At 34.7% G+C, this 19,890-nt stretch overlaps 1 protein-coding gene across 7 annotated transcripts in view; it reads right to left on the bottom strand.

Moving 5' to 3' along the window:
* HIBCH (3-hydroxyisobutyryl-CoA hydrolase) overlaps nucleotides 1-19,890 on the bottom strand; it is a 75,456-nt gene that overhangs the window by 48,559 nt on the left and 7,007 nt on the right. For 4 of the 7 annotated variants that reach the window (XM_016146335.2, XM_016146780.2, XM_036236182.1 and 1 more), the window contains exons 2-5: nucleotides 18,656-18,698; nucleotides 5,636-5,773; nucleotides 4,059-4,143; nucleotides 1,536-1,616 (exon numbers count right to left, since the gene is read on the bottom strand). In XM_016146335.2, the coding sequence (XP_016001821.1) occupies nucleotides 1,536-1,616; nucleotides 4,059-4,143; nucleotides 5,636-5,773; nucleotides 18,656-18,698 (347 nt within the window). Of the gene's footprint in view, nucleotides 1-1,535; nucleotides 1,617-4,058; nucleotides 4,144-5,635; nucleotides 5,774-8,831; nucleotides 10,028-12,191; nucleotides 12,332-18,655; nucleotides 18,699-19,890 lie in introns of those variants that run through there. The other 3 variants (XM_036236181.1, XM_016146502.2, XM_016146588.2) reach the window with 3 other exon arrangements.

Below are 19,890 nucleotides of genomic sequence, written 5' to 3'. Positions count from 1 at the left end.
CTTCAATGTAAGTACAAATAGATCAATGAACAAAGTAGCCCAGAAACAGACATGATCAACAGAGGAATCATTAAAATCAATGAGAAAGGCATACACTTTTTAATAAAAGGTATGGCAATGTCTGGCTTTCTAGCTAGAATATGAGTTAGATGTCACAGGCAAAAAAAATTTCAAGTATATTAAAGACTTAGAGTATAAAGAAATAAAATATTCAAACTATTAAAAGAAAATATGAGACAGTATCTTAATAACCTCGGCATTAAGTGGAGGGGTTTTTTTTAATACAAAAAAAGCAAAAATCACAAAGGAAAAGAATGAATTCATTTTATCCCATCAAATAAAAACATGCATATACCAAAAGATAACATAACAGACTGAGAGAAGTGTACTTGTAATATGTATAATTTACAAAAGTGAAGAATACAGAATATACAAAGTCCAAAAATATCAGTAAAAAGACAAAAAAAAAAATCCAACAGAAAGATGAACAAAGGATAAGACTGGAAAGAAAATCGAAATGATTAACATAAGAAAACACCTTCTACCTCACTGGTGTTCAATACAATTCAAATTAAAGCCACACACAATATTCAACATGCAAAGATAAACAACAACAACAACAAAATGATAGAAAAAAACAAGTAGAAAACAAAGTCTTGGACTTAGAGAAGAATTTGGAAACAAAGATGTATAAACTCTATGATCCATTCATTCTGATTTCTCGAGAAACTCTGCACATGGGCATTAACGGGGTATATATAAAGGTGCAAAAATCTGTATTAGTAAAAATTTGAAATAACCTAAACTATCTACTAATGCAGAATAATAAATAATGTGGGATATATTCATAATACTGAATACTATACAAGTTTCATTCCGTGCTATTAAAACAACTTAAGGAATAATACATACAGTAAGATAGTATTTATGTAAATTTTGAATACACAAAGTAATACTATTTTTGTTCATAAACATGTAGTAAAAATATAGTGTATGGTCTAGAGCGATAAACTATAAAGTAAGGACAATGGTTGCTTCTGAGGATAGATAATGGTTGCTTTGGGGGAGAGAAAGAAATGGCACTAAGAAACGAAGTAGGTTGAACTGTAACTTTAAAACTTGTATATTTCTTTTACACAAATTTTAAAACATCAATAAAAATAAAACACCAATGTCTGTTTACTCTGGGCTGGTGAGTATACAAGTATATTATATTATTCCCTGTAATTTAACATCTAAAACACATTTCTCGATAAAAGTACTGCTTTACTTCCGTGAAATCTGAAACACTGACTATAAAGAAATTTTCATCTCAAGGTTCAAGAATTAGGAAATGACCTTTCATTTTACAGAGAAAACTAGGACTCAAGTTTGTTTTCCAAGAAAGCCGTCAATATGATCAGAATCTATGTTTTCATACCAATCGTAAGATAAATAGTAGTTAAGTATAGCTTACTAATACTAAAGTGTGAATTGTTCTGGAATAAGCCGCTTTTCTAGATTCCATTTTCAAAATCTCAGCAGAGCACACATACCAATGGCATTGTTTAGTATATATTCTTCTCTGAAGAAATCTCGAACTGCATTCTGGTCTGTCTTTAGAGCTTCTAAGAGTGCTACAAAAAAAAAAAAAAAAAAAAGACAAAAGATAGATTACAAATTGAAATAAGCGTTTTTCAGTAAATATAGTCGGATAAAATAAATCAGAAATATTGTGATATTAAGCAGCACGGGGAAACTCTAGAAGGGTTTGTTAAAGTTTTGAAGTTGCTCATGCCACATAGCCCTAGATCCACAGTCCAACATCAAAACTTCAAGGCAAAAATTCTTAAGAACTTCTATACAAAGAGTTACACTTAAATTAGAAGTTATTTATTGCTACAAAATGCATTTTCTTTTGACTTTTCTGTAGCACCTGAATAAACAAACACTTGCTGGATATACATTTCCTTTGGTAATATATCTTAACACAAAGTATATTATTCATACACACACATGCACACACACAAGAAATATATATATTCCATCTAGTTAAATATTTCTGCCATATTTGTTTCATCATGGAAAATTTATTGAGCATCTACTAGGTATCATGCATTGTTTTAGGTACTGTAGATCAGCAGTCCCCAACCTTTTTGGCACCAGGGACCAGTGCTCCTATGAGAATTTAATGCCTGATGATCTGAGGTAGAGCTGAGGCAGTGATGCTAGCTAGCACTGGAGAGCAGCTGCAAATACAGATGAAGCTTTGTTCTCTTGCCCACTGCTCACATCCCGCTGTGCAGCCCGGTTCCTAACAGGCCACATACTGGTACTGGTCTGCGGCCTCGGGACTGGGGACTCCTGCCGTAGATACAAAACAGCAATATAGGATGGCTACTCTGAAGTTCAGACTAACAGGACAGACTGCTAAGATATAGTCCTTGTGTTATGCTCACTTAGGTTGGGGTGCTGAGTATAGACTTTTAGACTAACTCTAGCAGTCTAATACATCTTCCTTTAAAATGTTCCAAATGTCGACTTCTTTTTCTGGTTTTTAAAAAATTTAGTACCTAGTTTTGTCATTCTGAGGCTTTCACGAATATATGCCCTCCCCAAACCCCTCATCTATATAGTCTTTTATTCAGTCCTTATCACTGCTTACCAATTCTGAAAGGAAAGGAGTGTAAATTGTATTGCCTGTTGAATGAAACTCTTTTACCTCAAAAATATTTTGATTTTCTTCTAGTCTTACCCTAATCAATTAGTTCTACATAAAGTAAAATTAAAGAAAGTTTATAATATCATTTTAAAAATCTATTTGAGTGCCCACTTATTGTCTTAAATTATGATCTTTAAAGAAACCTAATTTCCTGGAATTGAAATCCACTGCTTTATACATGTAAACTAAAACAATTCTAGAATCTGTAACTGTATTTCCAATCGTCAATATAAAGTTAGGCCTATAAGCAAAAACAGCTCACAGTAAGAAGCTAAAGCCAATACATAAGGCTCTGCTCATCTGTAAATTGACAAGATCATAGGCCTAACTCCAGAGGAAAGGTTAATACCAGGATGAAAAAAACTGTTTAAAAAATATTCATGTTATAGGCAAAATAATAAATTCAAAAATAATTCAGTTAAAAAATCAGTCTAAGCTATCAAAAAAATTTACACTGCGATTTTAAGACTTACTTTAAATTTAATAGAAATTTGAAATTATGTCTTGAGTCAAGCTTGTTTCTTCCTATTCCAAGTGATATTTTACATAAACTTGTAAATTTAGTAAACAGATCAACCCAAACATTATTAACACAATGCAAAAAAAATAAATATACAAAATTAAAAAAAGAAAAAGGAAAAACCATCTCTGGACTCTACTAACTCCATAAGAAACAAAATATAAAAAATTTTCAGTAGATATAAAATACTGACAACCAGTAGTGATAACAATAAGTACATAATTTTGATCTTGAGAACATTTCTTCTCTTTGTCATTAAAAGCCAAATGTTTAAGACAGATTGACCTGAACAATTAGAAAGATGACCACGTTTATTTAAACATATATAAACATATTGACAATAGAGCAAATGCTATAATAAGTACATTCTGGCTTTGGGATCATGAACAATAGGAAAGCACAGGCAAACTCATGGAAATACGTGAGAACATGTCATATTTGGAGAATGGCAAGTTACTCAATGTGATCAAATTGTCAGATTATGCAACAAACTAAACTGCTTAATATCAGCTATTCTAAAATAGAAAGTGGACTCACATATCCATACCATTATGGGACATTTTGCTTGAAATAATTCATGGAGAGAGACAAGATATATGAAGGGCATATATGTAGTTTAAAAAAAAAAAAATCACTATTCTCATTTTTTCAATATTAACTACAAAGGTCTTTAAATTTTTCCTTTTTCTAAATTAACTATATAAGAATATAGTAATTTTAAAACAAAAAAAAAATCTAAAAAGTAAAGCAAATTATGAAGTACTACAAAACTTTGCTAATACTTTATCAGTTCTACTGGGGAAAAAAAAAACATTTAGGTGAGATGGAAGTTTTTACCTTTTATATCACCCCCAGCACAGAAAGCCTTTTCACCAGCTCCCTTTATAATGATCAGTAAAGTTTCAGGATCTTGCTCCCACTTCTAAAAAGACAGTATAAGCATATTATTTATACAAACTCATTAAAAATATATCCACATGCACATACATGTATGAACATACATATATGTATATAGGTGAATAAAGCATAAGCTTTATAAAGCATATCCAGAAAAAATAGATCACAACTTCATTTTATTTTTTGACATAAATTAGAGACTATTCCAACAAAGTTGCTAGGTGAATATATTTTGTGATCCAAATTTCACGATGGCATCTGAAATCTTTGCCATGACAACTTTTAGACCAAGGTAAAAAATATGGGCTTAATAATACATGTTACATAAGTTTATAAACCTGGTGAATGAATTAATCCAAAGATTACTGATAGAGCAATAACCTTTACACTATGGTGACACGGAGTTCTGTCCTACTGACGAATTTATAACTAACAGAGTGAAAACACTTATATAGGTCAAATCTGGAATTGATTAGGGATTGATAAGAATAGCAAATAATTAAGTAGGATGAAAGAATCAAGAGCCAATGTAAATTCAAAAGACTAGAACAATGAACCAAATAAAAAATTAGTTGCCTAGAGACAGAAAAATTAACAAGGGCTCTATAAAGACTACACTTGAGGATAAAAATATACATGCGCAAGGAAGAAATGTAGCTGGACAGATGTGGTTCTCCAAAAGGTTAATGCAATACTGGACTACATTAATAGAAACATAACATTCTAACATGGAAGTTTCTACTTTCCTCCACTCTGGTCCAACTCTAACCTCGAACACTTGGCTTATTTCTCTATATCACATTTAAGGACACATTTATAAGGTGTTCCAAACAGCAGAATGGAAAAGAGACCCATCAAATGAAAAATTAAGGAACGGGTGACCAAGGGAGAACTAATATTTGTTTAATGCCTATGTGGCTGACCGTATTAGGTACACTATTTCACTTCATCTTCACAACAATCCTGTGAAATATTATCATTTCACGGCTGATGAAAATAAGATACCAAGAGATTAGCATTCCCAACCTACACAGTTAATAAATAGAAATCCAAGTTTCAAACACAAGGAGTCTGACTGTAAATTATGCTCTTCCATTTTACCATGCAGTTCACTTAAAATAGACCTTATAACCTTCTCTAAGAAAAGACTAGCCAAGCAGTTAAAATACAGTTGTCTTCAAACCAAAAAACTGTCATGTGCAAGTGGATTAGATTTGCATACTCATACCCCAAGAGGTAGAACCAGTATTATTGGTTAAAAGGCCAGAGAAAAAAAGAATGACAGAACACAAGAAGAAACTTAGAGCTATATAAAATGGAAGTGGCTGTCTCATGAGGCAATGAACTCCCTGTCACGAGAGGTGCTTCAGGATAACCACATAGGGAAAGCAATGAAACTGAAGAAGCGATGGGGCTTGGGCGCTGATCCAGAGTCTAATGACCCTATGGAAGAGAATGCCAAAAATGTACTATTAAGATATATTTTTAAAAGACATTGCTTTAAGAAAATTACAAACCTTTAGCTGTAGATAAATGCGCCGAATCATATCAAAACTCAATGCATTTAGGACCTTTGGTCTGTTTAGTGTTATCACTCCTGCACAACCTTTTCTTTCCAACAGTACTTCTGCTGCATCCATATGGCTGGACAGCCTCTGTGTAAATAAATAATTTAAGAATAAAATTCATTAAGATTTTGTCATAAGCCAACATCAAAACATATACATCAAATACAAATCTTTCATGCAATGTTAATGGTAACTAATTGAATGGATAATTAAGTACACCTGGCAAAGTTATTTAGTTTCCATAGATGGACAATTCCAAAACAAATCATGTATCCCTTAACTCTTTTAATTCTTATTTCTAAGTGAACTGAGTCATCTTTTTTTAGAATAGAACCAAGTCCTAGGATTACTTGAACTATGAAATACTCTTAAATCTTTTAATTTATTACTGTGTACCAAGCAATATATTAGGTGCTTGTAAAGCAGGGATGAATATAGAGGGCAAATAATTCTGACTATAGTAGCTACCAACGACTTGAAAAAAAGGTGATATTTGACCTGGGCCTTCACGTAGGCCAAGAAAAAGGGGCATAAAAATACTGAAAATAGTACATGCTAAAGTGCGGCAATGAATATTTGAAAATAATAAGATGTTAAACATGAGCAGAATAAAGGCTGGTTAAAGAAATGATGGGGCAGGAGGAAGAACAAATAGTTTGAGGCCAGATTATAGAATGACAGATTTATATGTCATACAGTTGTGAAGAACTTGCACATATACTTAAGGCCTCACATGCCATAACTTAATCAAGTCTCATTGCTCATTTAATATATTCTGATTAATATAGCACCTAGAGGGAACATATTCTAAACTACATTGTAATATCCCAGGTCTCTTATACACAACTATCAGGGCTAATAGCACCACCATACTTAATGCATTCCTTTAAGGACAACACTTTAAACCTCACAAGGGAACAATGCTTTTTTTTTTTTTTAATTCAATTTAAAACTTAAAACTATAACAAGATTTTTTTTTAACCGAATTGACAAATATCAAGAATTATGATATCCTGTCATGTCTAGAGTGTGAGGAAACAGCCATACTGTGGGAGAATGAACTACTACAGAGCCTAAGAAAAACAATCTGACAACACATTTTTAAAAGCATACACACTGACACAGTAACTCTTGTTCCAGAAATATTTACATACAAGCAAAATAAAATACAGGAGAGTCATTGCAGTGTCATTTGCAATGGCAAGAGACTGAAAATGATTAGTGAGAGACTAAATAAATTATAGTCATTCATACAAATACATGCTATGGAGCCTTTAAAAAGAATTAGGCAGCTACCTCTTCATACAGTTACAGAGCAATCTCAAGTGCAGACTGTGTGTTTACTATGCTATCCATCTACTGTGTACATGTACACATACAAATTTATATAAAGACTACATATCTTTGGACAGATGCACAAGACATTACTAAAATGGTTGCTTCCAAGAAAGAGAACTGGGCATCTAAGAGACTAGGATGGGAAGACTTTTGAATTTGAATTATACTGAATTTGAAATATACTATATATATTTACTACTTATTCAAAACAATACTTTAAATAATTCTTTTAAAGTGCTTTATTAGGTTTAAAAGATACTAACCTATATGACAGAAAAATATCCTTTTCATTTTCTTACCTTATTGGTACTAAAGATAAATCTGTGGTACAAGAAAACTATACACAAAAATCATAGAACATAGACTTCCAATTTTTGTTTCATTTTTTGTAATGTTGAAGATATACATGAGCCAAGTTTACTGACCAGCTAAAGGAGATCTAAATAGAGATATAATCTAGGATATAAGAAATTCTAATTTATGTCAACAAATCTGACTGCAGTGGCCACACAATAAATAACATATAACCTTTCAAAGTAAAAGTATTTTACAGGTATAAATTTATAAAAGTCTAAATGAAAGCAAGTTAGCAATGTGTGTGAAGAGTCTTTTAAATGCTCTTACATTGAAAAATAATTCTACTTAGAAATTTATACGCAAGAAATAAGCAGAAATTTAGAATATTTATATTATAGTATACAATGTGTTAAAATATATACACATACAAAGAAAAAAAAGAATGGCTATATATACATCAAATTTAAATAATGATTTGAGGTTATCATCTTTATTTTCTATATTTTTCCAATTTTCTACCATAAGCATCATGAATGTTTTGATTTACTCAAAGAACAAAAAAAGAAAAGAATATCTACTGCAATTGTTTATAGTACCAAAAATACATAATACTTATGATATTCATGATTTAATTTATGATACTCATAATAATACTGTGCAATTATTGGTAAACATGTGTTTGAATATTTAATGGTATATATAAAAGCTACATAATATGATGCTATTTGAAAAAGGGTCATAAACAGCTATATATATTAGATAAAAATCAGAAAAAAAATACCAAAATGTTGTTATTAGGCTTGTGTAGGATTATTGGTTATTTTAATTTTCTCCATAGTACTATGCTTTATTTCTAAATTTTCAGAATTTTAAAATAATTTTAATGTTTTTAGAAAACAGTCTATAGCCTTGGTCATTGTATAATTTTTCAAAAAAAGTTTTGGAATATTGATAGATTAGGTTTAAAATAAGTATGGCAAATTATAACATTTATCTGAATTGGAAAAAGGCTTCAGAATTAACAGTTAAGAAAATTAAGTTAAAAGTGAACACCCACTAGTTAGTTGTGGATGTTTCTAGTCCCTGTTAAACTGGACAGTGAAAATATTATGAAAATTTCTCATTTAAAATTAGTTAACAGGAAAATTCTACTTCAATTAAAGGAAACCACTATACGTGGGTAATATCAGTCATGACTATAGGACCAGATCTATAAGACCAAACCGAAGATCCTCATGCCCCACAGGGACAGGTGCAGTGACACCCTAGATAAACTACATAAACCACAACCAAAATGAAGCCTACGAATAAGTAGTGTGTCAACAAAAAAAAGTTTAGCAAAAAGCCAGCTAGGGCCAGAATGTGAGCTATGATTGTTTTGTACTGTAAACGCCTCGGAACGTTGAAGCTGTATTTCCTGGAATCCCCTTCTTGGAATGGTTATGAGTTTGTTGGTCAAAAATGAAATTTAAATGAACTCTGGGAATAGAAGTAGAACAGCAGCCATTACTCAAAGTGTTGGCGAGTTCCAGCTTGTCCTTCCTCTCTCCTGCTCTGTTGTCCAGTTCTTCTTGCCATCTCGCCAGCAGACACGGTCTTCCAGACTTCACCCACCATCACCTCTCCTTTGCCAACACACTCCAGCAGCTGGAAGTTCCAGGCTTCCCACATTTTCTTCCAAGTTCCTAGTAGTCCGCCTGTGCCGATAGGTGAGTAGGATGGACTGTAATTTTTCTGATCCTCCAACTTCTACTCTAGACCTTTTTATAAATTTTTTTCAGTACTGTGGAAGATCTTATTCTCATAATCCTTTATTGCACGATACTATTAGGAAGAAAAATAAATTTCCCTCTACCCTTCTAGGTTCTTGGGTAAGACCCCTTGTAATAAAAAGACAGATTAACAGGAGAAAAAGTTAATCCCGTATGTACAGGGGCCACACAAAGACATGACACTCAAAGGCAGTCAGGTAACTGAAGTTTATATACCATCCTTAGAGAAAGAAAAGAATAGGGCTCTGGGACTCCAAAACGGAGGAAAGGAATTCACTGGAGGGTGAGAAGAGCAAACGTTTGATAAACAAATGCAAGCCCAGTCATGCAGATAAATTGCACAAAGAGAAAAAGTTATCCCTCATAATAGCTCTCTTCCTAGTACTGACCCCCTTTCTAATTTCTTTTAGGTACTTAAGGGGGAGGTAAAAAGCTTTTCCTGAGTCTACTGGGTCTTAATTGCCTTCAGCTCAAAAAAATCCACATGCCAAGGTGGCACATTTTGGAGTGGTATATTCCGCTCCCCTTCAATAGTCAAAGTGGTTCTACTTCCCCTGATTAAACCCTAACTCATACAGGAAGACAGATGATAGTCTAAAAATGATGACTGTTTCAGATACCAACATCATTTTAAATTTCAAAATATATAAAGTTTTCACATTACACAAACATGTTACATACAAGTACAGGCATATCTTGGAGATATTGTTGGTTCTGCTACAGACCACAACAATAAGGTAAATATCACAATAAAGCAAGTTGTGTGAATTTTTTGGTTTCCCAGTGCATATAAAAGTTATATTTACACTATACGGTAGTCATTAAGTGTGTGATAGCATTATGTCTTAAGAAAAGATTTATATCTTAATTTTAAAAGACTTTATTGCTAAAGTATGGTAACCATCATCTGAGCCTTCAGTGACCCTCCTTTTGCCAGTGGAGGGTCTTGCCTCAATGCTGATGGCTGCTGACTGATCAGGGTGGTGGTTGCTGAAGGCTGGGACACCTGCGGTAATTTCTTAAAATAAGACAGGCCACATTGATTGACTCTTCCTTTCATGAATGATCTCTTTGTAGCATGTGATGCTATCTGACAGCATTTTACCCACAGTAGTACCTGTTTCAAATTGGGAGTCAATCCTCTCAAACCCTGCTGCTGCTTTATCAATTAAATTTATGTAATACTCTAAATCCTTTGTTGTCATTTCAACAATCTTCATAGCATCCCCACTAGGAGCAGATTCCATCTCAAGAACCACGTTCTTTGCTCATCTATAAGAAGCAACTTCTTATCTATTAAAATTTTATGAGATTGCAGCAAGTCAGTCACATCTTCAGGCTCCATTTCTAATTCCAGTTCTTGCTATTTCCACCACATCTGCAATTACTTCCTCCACTAAAGTCTTTAACCACTCAGTCATTAACGAGGGATGGAATCAACTTCTTCCAAATTCCTGTTAATGTTGCTATTTTGACCTCTCCTCATGAATCCAAAGTGTTAATGACATCTAGAATGGTGAATCCTTTCCAGAAGGTTTTCAATTTACTTTTCGAAGATCCTTCAGAAGAATCACTGTTTGGCAACTATAGCTCTAACAAAATGTATTTCTTAAACAATAAGACTTGAAAGCCCAAATTACTCCTTGATCCATGGCCTACAGAATGATGTTGACTTAGCAGGCTGGAAAACATCTCCATCAGAGCCCTTCGGTGACCAGGTAGGTGCATTGTCAATGAGCAGTAATATTTTGAAAGGAATTTTTTTCTGAGGTCTCCATAGTTGGCTTAATGTATTCAGTAAACCATATTGTAAACAGAGGTGCTGTCATCCAGGCTTTGTTGTTCCATTTATGGAGCTCAGACAGAATAGATTTAGTATACTTCTTAACGGCCCTAGGATTTTTGGAATGGTAAATGAACATTGGCTTTAACTTAAAGTCACCAGCTACATTAGCTCCTAACAAGAGAATCAGCCTGTCCTTTGAGGCTTTAAAGCCAGACACTGACGTCTCTCTAGCTGTAAAAGTCTTAGATGGTATCTTCTCCCAATACAGTATGAGGCTGTTTTCGTCTACACTGAAAATCTGTTACTGTAACCACCTTCGTTATCTTAACTAGATCTTCTCTATAACTTGCTGTAGCTTCTGCATCAGCACTTGCTGCTTCGTCTTACACTTTTACATTATGAAGACAGCTTCTTTCCTTAAATCTCATGAACCAACCTCTGTTAGCTTCAAATTTTTCTTCTGCAGCTTCCTCACCTCTCGGCCTATACAGAATTGAAGAGAGTTAGAGCCTGCTCTAGATTAGGTAGGCTCTGGCTTAAGGGAATGTTGTAGCTGGTTTGATCTTCTAACCAAATTACTAAAACTTTCTCCATATCAGTGATAATAATGTAGGGAGGAAGCAAGACAACTGAAATGTTAAATCAAGCTACATTCAGAGGCTGTAATATGCTGATCAGCTCTGCAGCGAGGCCAGGAAAACTGCGGATAAAAGGAAGATTTCTGCTGGGATTGCTAACAACTCATTTCCCACATCTGTGAAGAGGAAACAGGAAAAACAGAGTCTTTAAGTGGCTGCCTTACACAAAATAAAATCATTTATTCCCTATGGCTAATACCACATGGAATCTATGAATTAAAGGCTGGGAACTGCCCTTCATGCTACATATTCTTTCCCTTGCCCTTTCTCACTCACTGTATGTACATATCAAAGAACATGGGTAAATAAAGTTTTTAAATTTAACTCACAGGAACTAAAGAATGATATATAAACTGAATTCCCCAAGCACTTGAGGCCCCTTTGTGTCTTTCTCTGGTCCCTCCCACTGTCTTTCTCTCAGTACTCTTTATCTTCTCACCGTCCATGTCTCTCAGGCTCTCTCATTCTCTGCCTCCGAGAGGAGACATGCTCTGTCTGTGGAGTGTTACCCCTTCTCCAATAAACTTCCCTTTTGACTCTAACTTTGGCATAATGTTGAATTCATTCTACACTTTCCGCCAAGGACCTTCTTCTTCTATCAGTGCAGGGCTTGGTTTCCCACCATTCAAGGAAACTTGCTGCCTTGCATCATCATGGCTGTTTCACTTTCTTACCACTCATGTTCACTGGAGTAGCACTTTTTCTTTCTTTCAAGAACTTTCCCTTTGCACTCTCAACTTGGGCTGTTAGGCACAAGAGGCATAGCTTTTGGCTTCTTTCGGCTTTCAACACGCCTTCCTCAAGAACTCTTTCACTGTTGATAGGAATGCAAAATGGTACAGACACTTTGGAAGGCAATTTGGCAAACTCTTAAGTCACACATACTTACCATACAACCTAGAGATCACACCCCTAGGTGTTTTTACCCAAGTGAATGAAAAACTTAATCACGCAAAAACCTGTACACAAATGTTTAGTAACATGGATCCCGAGATTTGTTTGAGGTGAACCCCCAGTAGGAATTATCTGTTGAGATAGACTCATCACCATCAATCGAGGGCCTAAGTTTTATGAATAACTACAGTTTAGGGGCCATTTGCTGAAAGTGTTTTCTCAAGTATTCTGTTTACCAGGAAGTGCCTTAGACTGAACTCTCAGCTTCCTGAACTATGCCGAGTTTACACCATCTGAGTCAGGGAAACCCTGGTTTTGTCTTCCATTGAACTGAGACCTGCCTTGTCCAATCAGCAATGCACAATTTGGATACCCTATTTACATATGAGAACCTAGGTGGGAACTTCTGCTATAAAAGGCGCCTCCTCTTTGTCTGGGGGGGAACACCATTTAAATTGCTACCTAAATCTGTGTCTTCCAGACTGCAGCTCTGTATGGTTTGGAGGTGGTAAATACATTACTTATGCATTTGTCAAAACCCACAGAAATATATATCACCGAGAGTGAACTCTAATGTACACAAACCATATATTGTTTAAAAAATTAGCCAGGATGCTGAATTCCAACATGGAATGTAGAATGTGACAAATGAATATAAATGAACCATATACATGTATGATTGAACCTCACTAAAGTGATTGCCATGGTGGTGGCAGGTGAGCCGACCTAACGGTGATTTGGCAGGAAATTATAAGGATAAATATCAAAGGAACTGTATACCAACACTGTGCAATAGTTGGTTAATTTGCATAGGGGGTGGTTAACAACTCTGAAACTGTTTTGCCTGTAAACTAGAGTTAAACAATGAATGGCAAATAGTGAGAAAGCACTGTCAAGAGGAGAGAGTCAGGTATGCAAGAAGGGAAGACTAAAATGAACCCTGCATGTAGTAATGAATTAAAGCCAGAGACATCAGTATAAACTCATTATTTAGCTTAATATATATATACATAGGACGAATACAGAAACAATTACAGATATGTATGTATACATTAGTGAGTATACAGTGTATATGTATTCCACTATACATCCATACATTATCCTAGCTCCATCCTGCAAGCAAAGAGCCCTCCCAGAGCTCAGATCTTGATTTCTAAATGCAATTCTCAAATAAAGAAAACCAGGGCTGGCTCCTTAGAGAAATTGCTGATTCCATGGCTGGGGAAAAAAAAAAAAAAACAGGAGAGGAGCCCAGCATACACCTTCTAGTATTATGTCTCCAAATTTCCCCTTTTTATAAGGACAAATCATACTGGATTATTCCAGTAATCTCTATTTCAATATGACCTCACCTTAACTGATTACATCTGCAATGACCTGTTTCCAACTTGGCTGTTGGAAGAGGCCATTTGCCATGGGACCTGAGGTATCCCTGCACTTTACTGCTGGGTATGCCATGAACCCAAGGGCCTGATGACTCTTTGCTTGGGTCATTTTTCAAGGCTGTATACACTGAAGTAACTTTAAGGAAAAGGTAATGTCTCCCTCTGGGACACAGAGTAGGCTTGCATACAGCTTGCTACAAACTGGCACATTCCTCAAATTCAGTATTACTGTCTTGTCCTGTAATACAACCGACTGCATGTTCAGGCAACCCTCTGACCCCTCCATGTCACCCCTATGGGACTTAAGAAGCAAGAAAACCAAAATGATGTTCAATGTTGCTTGTTGTGCCAGTGATAGCAAAGTCCTTTGTCTCAAACAAAAGAGTTTCATGTCTTTTGCCAGCATCCACGAAACAGTAACAGGGTATTAACTTAGAACTGGGGTAAAATCAAATCCCAGAGCCCAATTTGTCCAGCTAGCCCAAAAGTCTTCCACGTGCCTCACCACAATCACAGACTTCTTCCTCCCTATAAAAGCAACAACTATCCTGGTTTTTATAATAAATGCAAAGTGTGCATCCATAAATATAATCTGTCCATTTTTAAAAACTGGATATATCTTTCAAGTTTTTTAATCTACAGGTGCTCCCTCCATCCCTTTCTTTTCCTTAAAATTTGTTTAAAAAAAAAAAAAAAAGAGGGCATTTAACCTGTAAAATTGGCCACACATGCTACCTACTTTTTTTTGGCAGCTATGCATTCTTACATATCAATTTACAGTCTCCTACTGATAAGCAATGGGCAGTTTTCACTTTTTACTATTAAACTGATACACGAATACCTTTCAGCACAGATCTTCAAGCACCTAGGCCAAATATTTTGCAAGATATGTACAGAAGGTCACACTTTAAGCAAAGAATGTTACAGGGATATTCTACTGTTAATATCAATAGAATGATATAAATGAATGCACTTAGAAGGATATTTTCCTATCTGATAAATTAATGGCCTTCTCAAAACCTGAAAACTACTAGTTCATTAATAAAATCATTCATGAAGAAGGGGAAAAGGAGGACATCCCCAGTATTAGTGTCATTTATAGTCTAGTCTACAGGAAAAAAAAAATTAAATCTCTTTTCAGAAAACATCACAAACTTTTAACTAAAACCTAGAAAAAGTTTCTATGAAGAAAATTTATCAATTTAGAAAGATTACAGAAACTAGAGTCAGACATGAACTTCTCATAAAACTCAAAGTTGGGGGGGGGGGCGGGGGAGACAGATAGAAGGGGTAAGAACAGAGAAAGTGAAGAAATGTTTCTAGCCAGAGCCGCCATTATATTCTAAAGGAAGAAAAGAGATTTAAGGTGGAAAATTAAGACTTTCTTAAATCTTTATTGTACATCCAGGAAAGACAACAGGATCACAATTCACTTATATTTTCGAATATTTTCTTAAGCAAATAAAAAAAAGCTTTTTAACTTACTAATTAAGGTTTTCCATGGACACTATGCTAAGCAGTTGATACAGAAACTTTTCACTTAATCCTCAAAACAACTCTGTGAGTTAAGTACTAGGAGCTTCTTTCTAAGATATGGAAACTGAGGCCCAGAGATAGTTTCTTGTCTGGAGTCGTACAGCTTTGGGGCAGGACCAGGATTCAAACCTCAGGTTATCTCGTTTCAGAGCCAGTGCTCTAACCATTATAACTCCTAAACTGCCTCTCCCAATCATCTTCAAATTGTATAATCTCATCCACTTTAACCCACTTCAATAACCTTTTCCACTCCTATAATGACTGGGTACTAAAAGTCTGGACACCATAAACACAAACTCTGTGCTAAAAATGAATGCACGACGTCAGTAAAATCCACAAGACACACCTAACTTGGAACATCTACTCTGCTGGAACATGGAACTATTATGGCAAAATCCATAGCAGCAGCATTTCTCCGAGTGTGCAAAAGGACGTTTATTGCAGCTTATGTGGAAAGAGAAAATGGCCTGTGGTCAAATCTATTTGGCAAAAACTTAAACCAATAAAAACGAGTTTCATTTCTGTAAGACTGTTTTGTCTTTAATATGCAAATCACAATGTAAACTTTTAAAATACAATAAGCAGTATATTTCTTGATTAAAGAGCTTTTATTTCATGGAATACCTCTCTTAAGGTTTATTTTGCAGGCTACGTTTTGGAAAACATTTTAGAGTCTTCATAAACATTCTGACAAATGAACTTTTCCTTTGAGGAAAATTCAGTGCCTAACAGCAAGTATCTCAAAAATGTTTAATAAATTGAATGAATAATCCATTAGTCTACTGATGCAGTTCTGCTGTAACATCAACCTAGGACAAGCTTCACATGTGAATACCCAAGTCCCAACCTTAAGCATACACCTTTCACTATTTGTAACACACTGCTACTGAAGAGGGTTGCAACTCAAAAGACATACTAAGGGAAATATTCTACCTTTAGCAAAACACGATTCTTTTGATACACCTTACTGACTTTCCTCTTTATCCGGTGTCACATTTTTCCCCCCTCCTAAAATTTTCATCAATTTCTAGCCAACATTGAAGAATGCCGTTAAATTTAAATTATAACACAAATTTATAATTATTATAATTATAACAAGATTCAAAGCACAAGTACAATTCTTAGCATCAAAAGCATTTAATAAATGCTGATTACTGAAGTTTCACTTGAATAATTTCAAACTGGATCATTAAATTCCTCCACATGTCAATAGTTTAGTCCTTCAAATTATCTTTAGCTGTGCTCTCTCCCTCACCTTTGTGATATCTATTTTCCATTTACAATTACGACCTCTCAGCAGCTGGCTGAAATCTACATCTATATTTTTAGTGCTCCAGAGGCCCAGACCCTATTCCCAATCCTTCTATACAGGATTTTCTTATATAAGAGTTAACTACATGGCACCTCAAATTCAACTTCTTAAAAACCAAATTTACCAACAAATCTCTCTCCAACAAACCTGTCTCTCCTGTCCCGTCTACTTCTTATAACTCTGCCTACAGTACTGCCATCAGTGGCATATTTCCATCACTCCAGTATGAAATAATAACCTTTCTCATTCTCTGTTGGCTCTCTTAGAAGGGTCACAGAAGGACTGCTAGAGATACAGCCTATCTCTGAAGCACATGTTAAAGCCAACATTTTGACCTAGAACCATTCAGCCCTCAGGTCCTGATGAGAGTTCAGTTTATTTTCCTTCTCAGCGTGGTTTATGCCCCAAGTCACCATAGCCCCATGAATCTAGATTCTGCCATGTCTTTTTACTCCACCTGTGTACATATGTCTAAATATGAGACACTGACATTGTTTTAAATTTTTTCCAGGAAACGCCTCCACTCCCATGTATATCAACTGACTAAAATAAAGACAAAAAGGAATATTCCAGTTTTCATATGCCATCTCCACTTAGGCTTAAGTGAGAAACACTGCAACAGTTACTATGGAGCCAGATCGCCTGGACTCAAATCTCATCTATTTACTAGCTAGGTGACATTAAGGCATATTATTTAGCCTCTCTGTCCCTCAACTTCTAATCCATTAAACAGGGATAAGACCATAATCTCTTAATCAAAAACCATTTGTTATAGATGCATTTTAGAATTCAGAAAATTTTCTAAGTTTTGTAAAAGTAACGAAGTACATATTACATACTATATAAAACATCCCAAATGGAGTCTGGGTCAATCAAATGCTTTAATACTTTTGCATCAAACCATGAATATTTGCACTAGTTAGGATAAAGACAAAAAGAGCTTCAAGTACATTCAAGTCATATTTTGCCACCAAATGCATTTACCACCAACTAACCACAAACTTTTGGTTTTGAGGTTTCACAACTGCAGATAAAAGATCTGTAGTATCTACTCCACAAGACTATAAAGAGAATCTACTGAGCTAATACACATCAAGTACTTAAAATAGTACCTGGCATACAGAAGTAACTATATTAGAGTTACCTGTCATTTTTACATGCAAAGTACTTGTCAGGCTGTATGAGAGTGTCTTTGTCTGGGCTGCTGTAACAAAAATATCACAGACTGGCTGGCTTACACAACAAAACATTTATTTCTCACGGTTCTAGAGGCTGGAAATTCTAAGAAAAAGGCACCTGCAGACTCAGTGTGTGGTGGGGTCCTATTTCCTGGTTCATAGATGGCTATCTTTGCACTGAGTCATCCTCCAAAAGGCACAAGAGGTGAAGAACCGCTCTAGAGTCTCTTTTGTAAGAGAGCTCCACCCTCTTGACTTAATCACTTCCCAAAGGCCCCACCTCCATTTACCATCACACCAAGAATAAATTTCAACATAAATTTTAGGGTGACACATTCAGTCTACAGCAGAGAAATACAAAAATGAATTCAGAAAAATTATTTCTTCCTTACAAGGTGATAAACTAAGAACATCTAAGCTCTAGAAAGGACCTATTAGTATAACAGTAGCTAATGTATATAAAATGGCAAAAACTATGCTAGATTTTTAAATGAATTATCTTGTGTATTATTCATAAGTACTCTAAGGTAGATACCATTATCTCCATTTTATATATGTCAAAAAGGAGACTGAGAGAACAAAGTAATGTGCCCAAAATTAAGTAGTGGATCCATTATTTAAACCCAGGCATTCCAATCTGAAGATCCATACTTTTATCTATAACTTTATGCCGCCTCCTACAAGTTACATTTGTTAAGTCTTAACACTATAAAATTGGGAACCATGGTATACCAAGGTCAACGATACTATTTCTCTACTTCCCTAACAATGACATTTTAAGTTACACATCATATTGTAATAAGGCCAGTAAAACGAAGTCAGTCCAAACTTACCAAATGTTGCAGTATGGTATTAGTCCTTTTGAATGAATAAAACCTGAAACAAATGTAGACTACAATGAACATAATATTGTGAGGAGTCATGTCTCAATGTATAAATACTATATTCCCTTTTGCTTTAGCCTTTTCTAAAACATACTAGATGCAATGCAATGTGTGTGTGTGTGTGTGTGTGTGTGTGTGTGCGCGCGCGCCTTACAGTTGAACTGTACACCTGAAACTTACTGGATTTTGTTAGCCAATGTCACCATAATAAAAACAAATGTAAAAAAATAAATAAAACTACTAGAAAAAGTTTTAAAGAAAGGTTTAACTCTCATTCATTACTGGTAGAAACAAATGGTGCAGCCACTTTTTAAGACAGTCTGGCAGTGTCTTACAAAATTAAATATACTTTTACCATATAATTCAGCAATTGCACTCCTTAATATTTACCTAAATGAGTTGAAAACTTATGTCCACAACAAAACCTGCACATGAATATTTATGGTAGCTTTATTCATAATAGCCAAAACATGGAGGTAACCAAGAGATCCTTCAATAGATGAATGCATAAACAAACTGTGGTATATCTGTATAATGGAATATTATTCAGCAATAAAAAGAAATCAGCTATCATTCTACAAAAAGAGGAAACTCAAATGCATACTGCTAAGCAAAAAAAGCCAATCTGAAAGGCTTCTTATATACTGCATGATTCAACTATAGGACATTCTGGAAAAGGTAAAACTATGGAGACAGTAAAAGGACCAGTGGTTGCCAGAAAGAGGGAAGAATAGGTTAAAACACATAGAATGTTTAGGACAGTAAAACTAGTCTGTGTAATTGTAATGGTAGAGACATGTCGTTATACATTTGTCAAAATTTTCTGCTCAATTTTTCTGTAAACTTAAAACTGCTCTTAAAAAAGTATATTGATTTTTTAAAAGATGGTAAGAATACAATAGGCATTCTCAGACATAGCTGTCAGATATATAAATTGGTACTGCTGCCTTTCCAGTAGGCAATCTGGAAATATATATCTACAATCTTTAAATGGATCATACCCTTAGACTAGGAGTTCCACAAGCATCTGCATTAAGGAAATCTCATATATGATCAAAGTTTCATTTATAAAGATGTTCATATAAATTACTTACATAAGGAAAAACTAGAAGCAAAGTAAATATATAACAATATAGTAATATTTTTAAAACTCAACTGTATGAAAACATCGGACAGTAAAAATA

This window comes from Rousettus aegyptiacus, unplaced genomic scaffold, assembly GCF_014176215.1.
Source record: "Rousettus aegyptiacus isolate mRouAeg1 unplaced genomic scaffold, mRouAeg1.p scaffold_m13_p_2, whole genome shotgun sequence".
Lineage (NCBI taxonomy): Eukaryota > Metazoa > Chordata > Mammalia > Chiroptera > Pteropodidae > Rousettus > Rousettus aegyptiacus.
The sequence above is the reverse complement of the archived record's forward strand: the minus strand, read 5'-3'. Positions and strand labels throughout refer to the sequence as shown.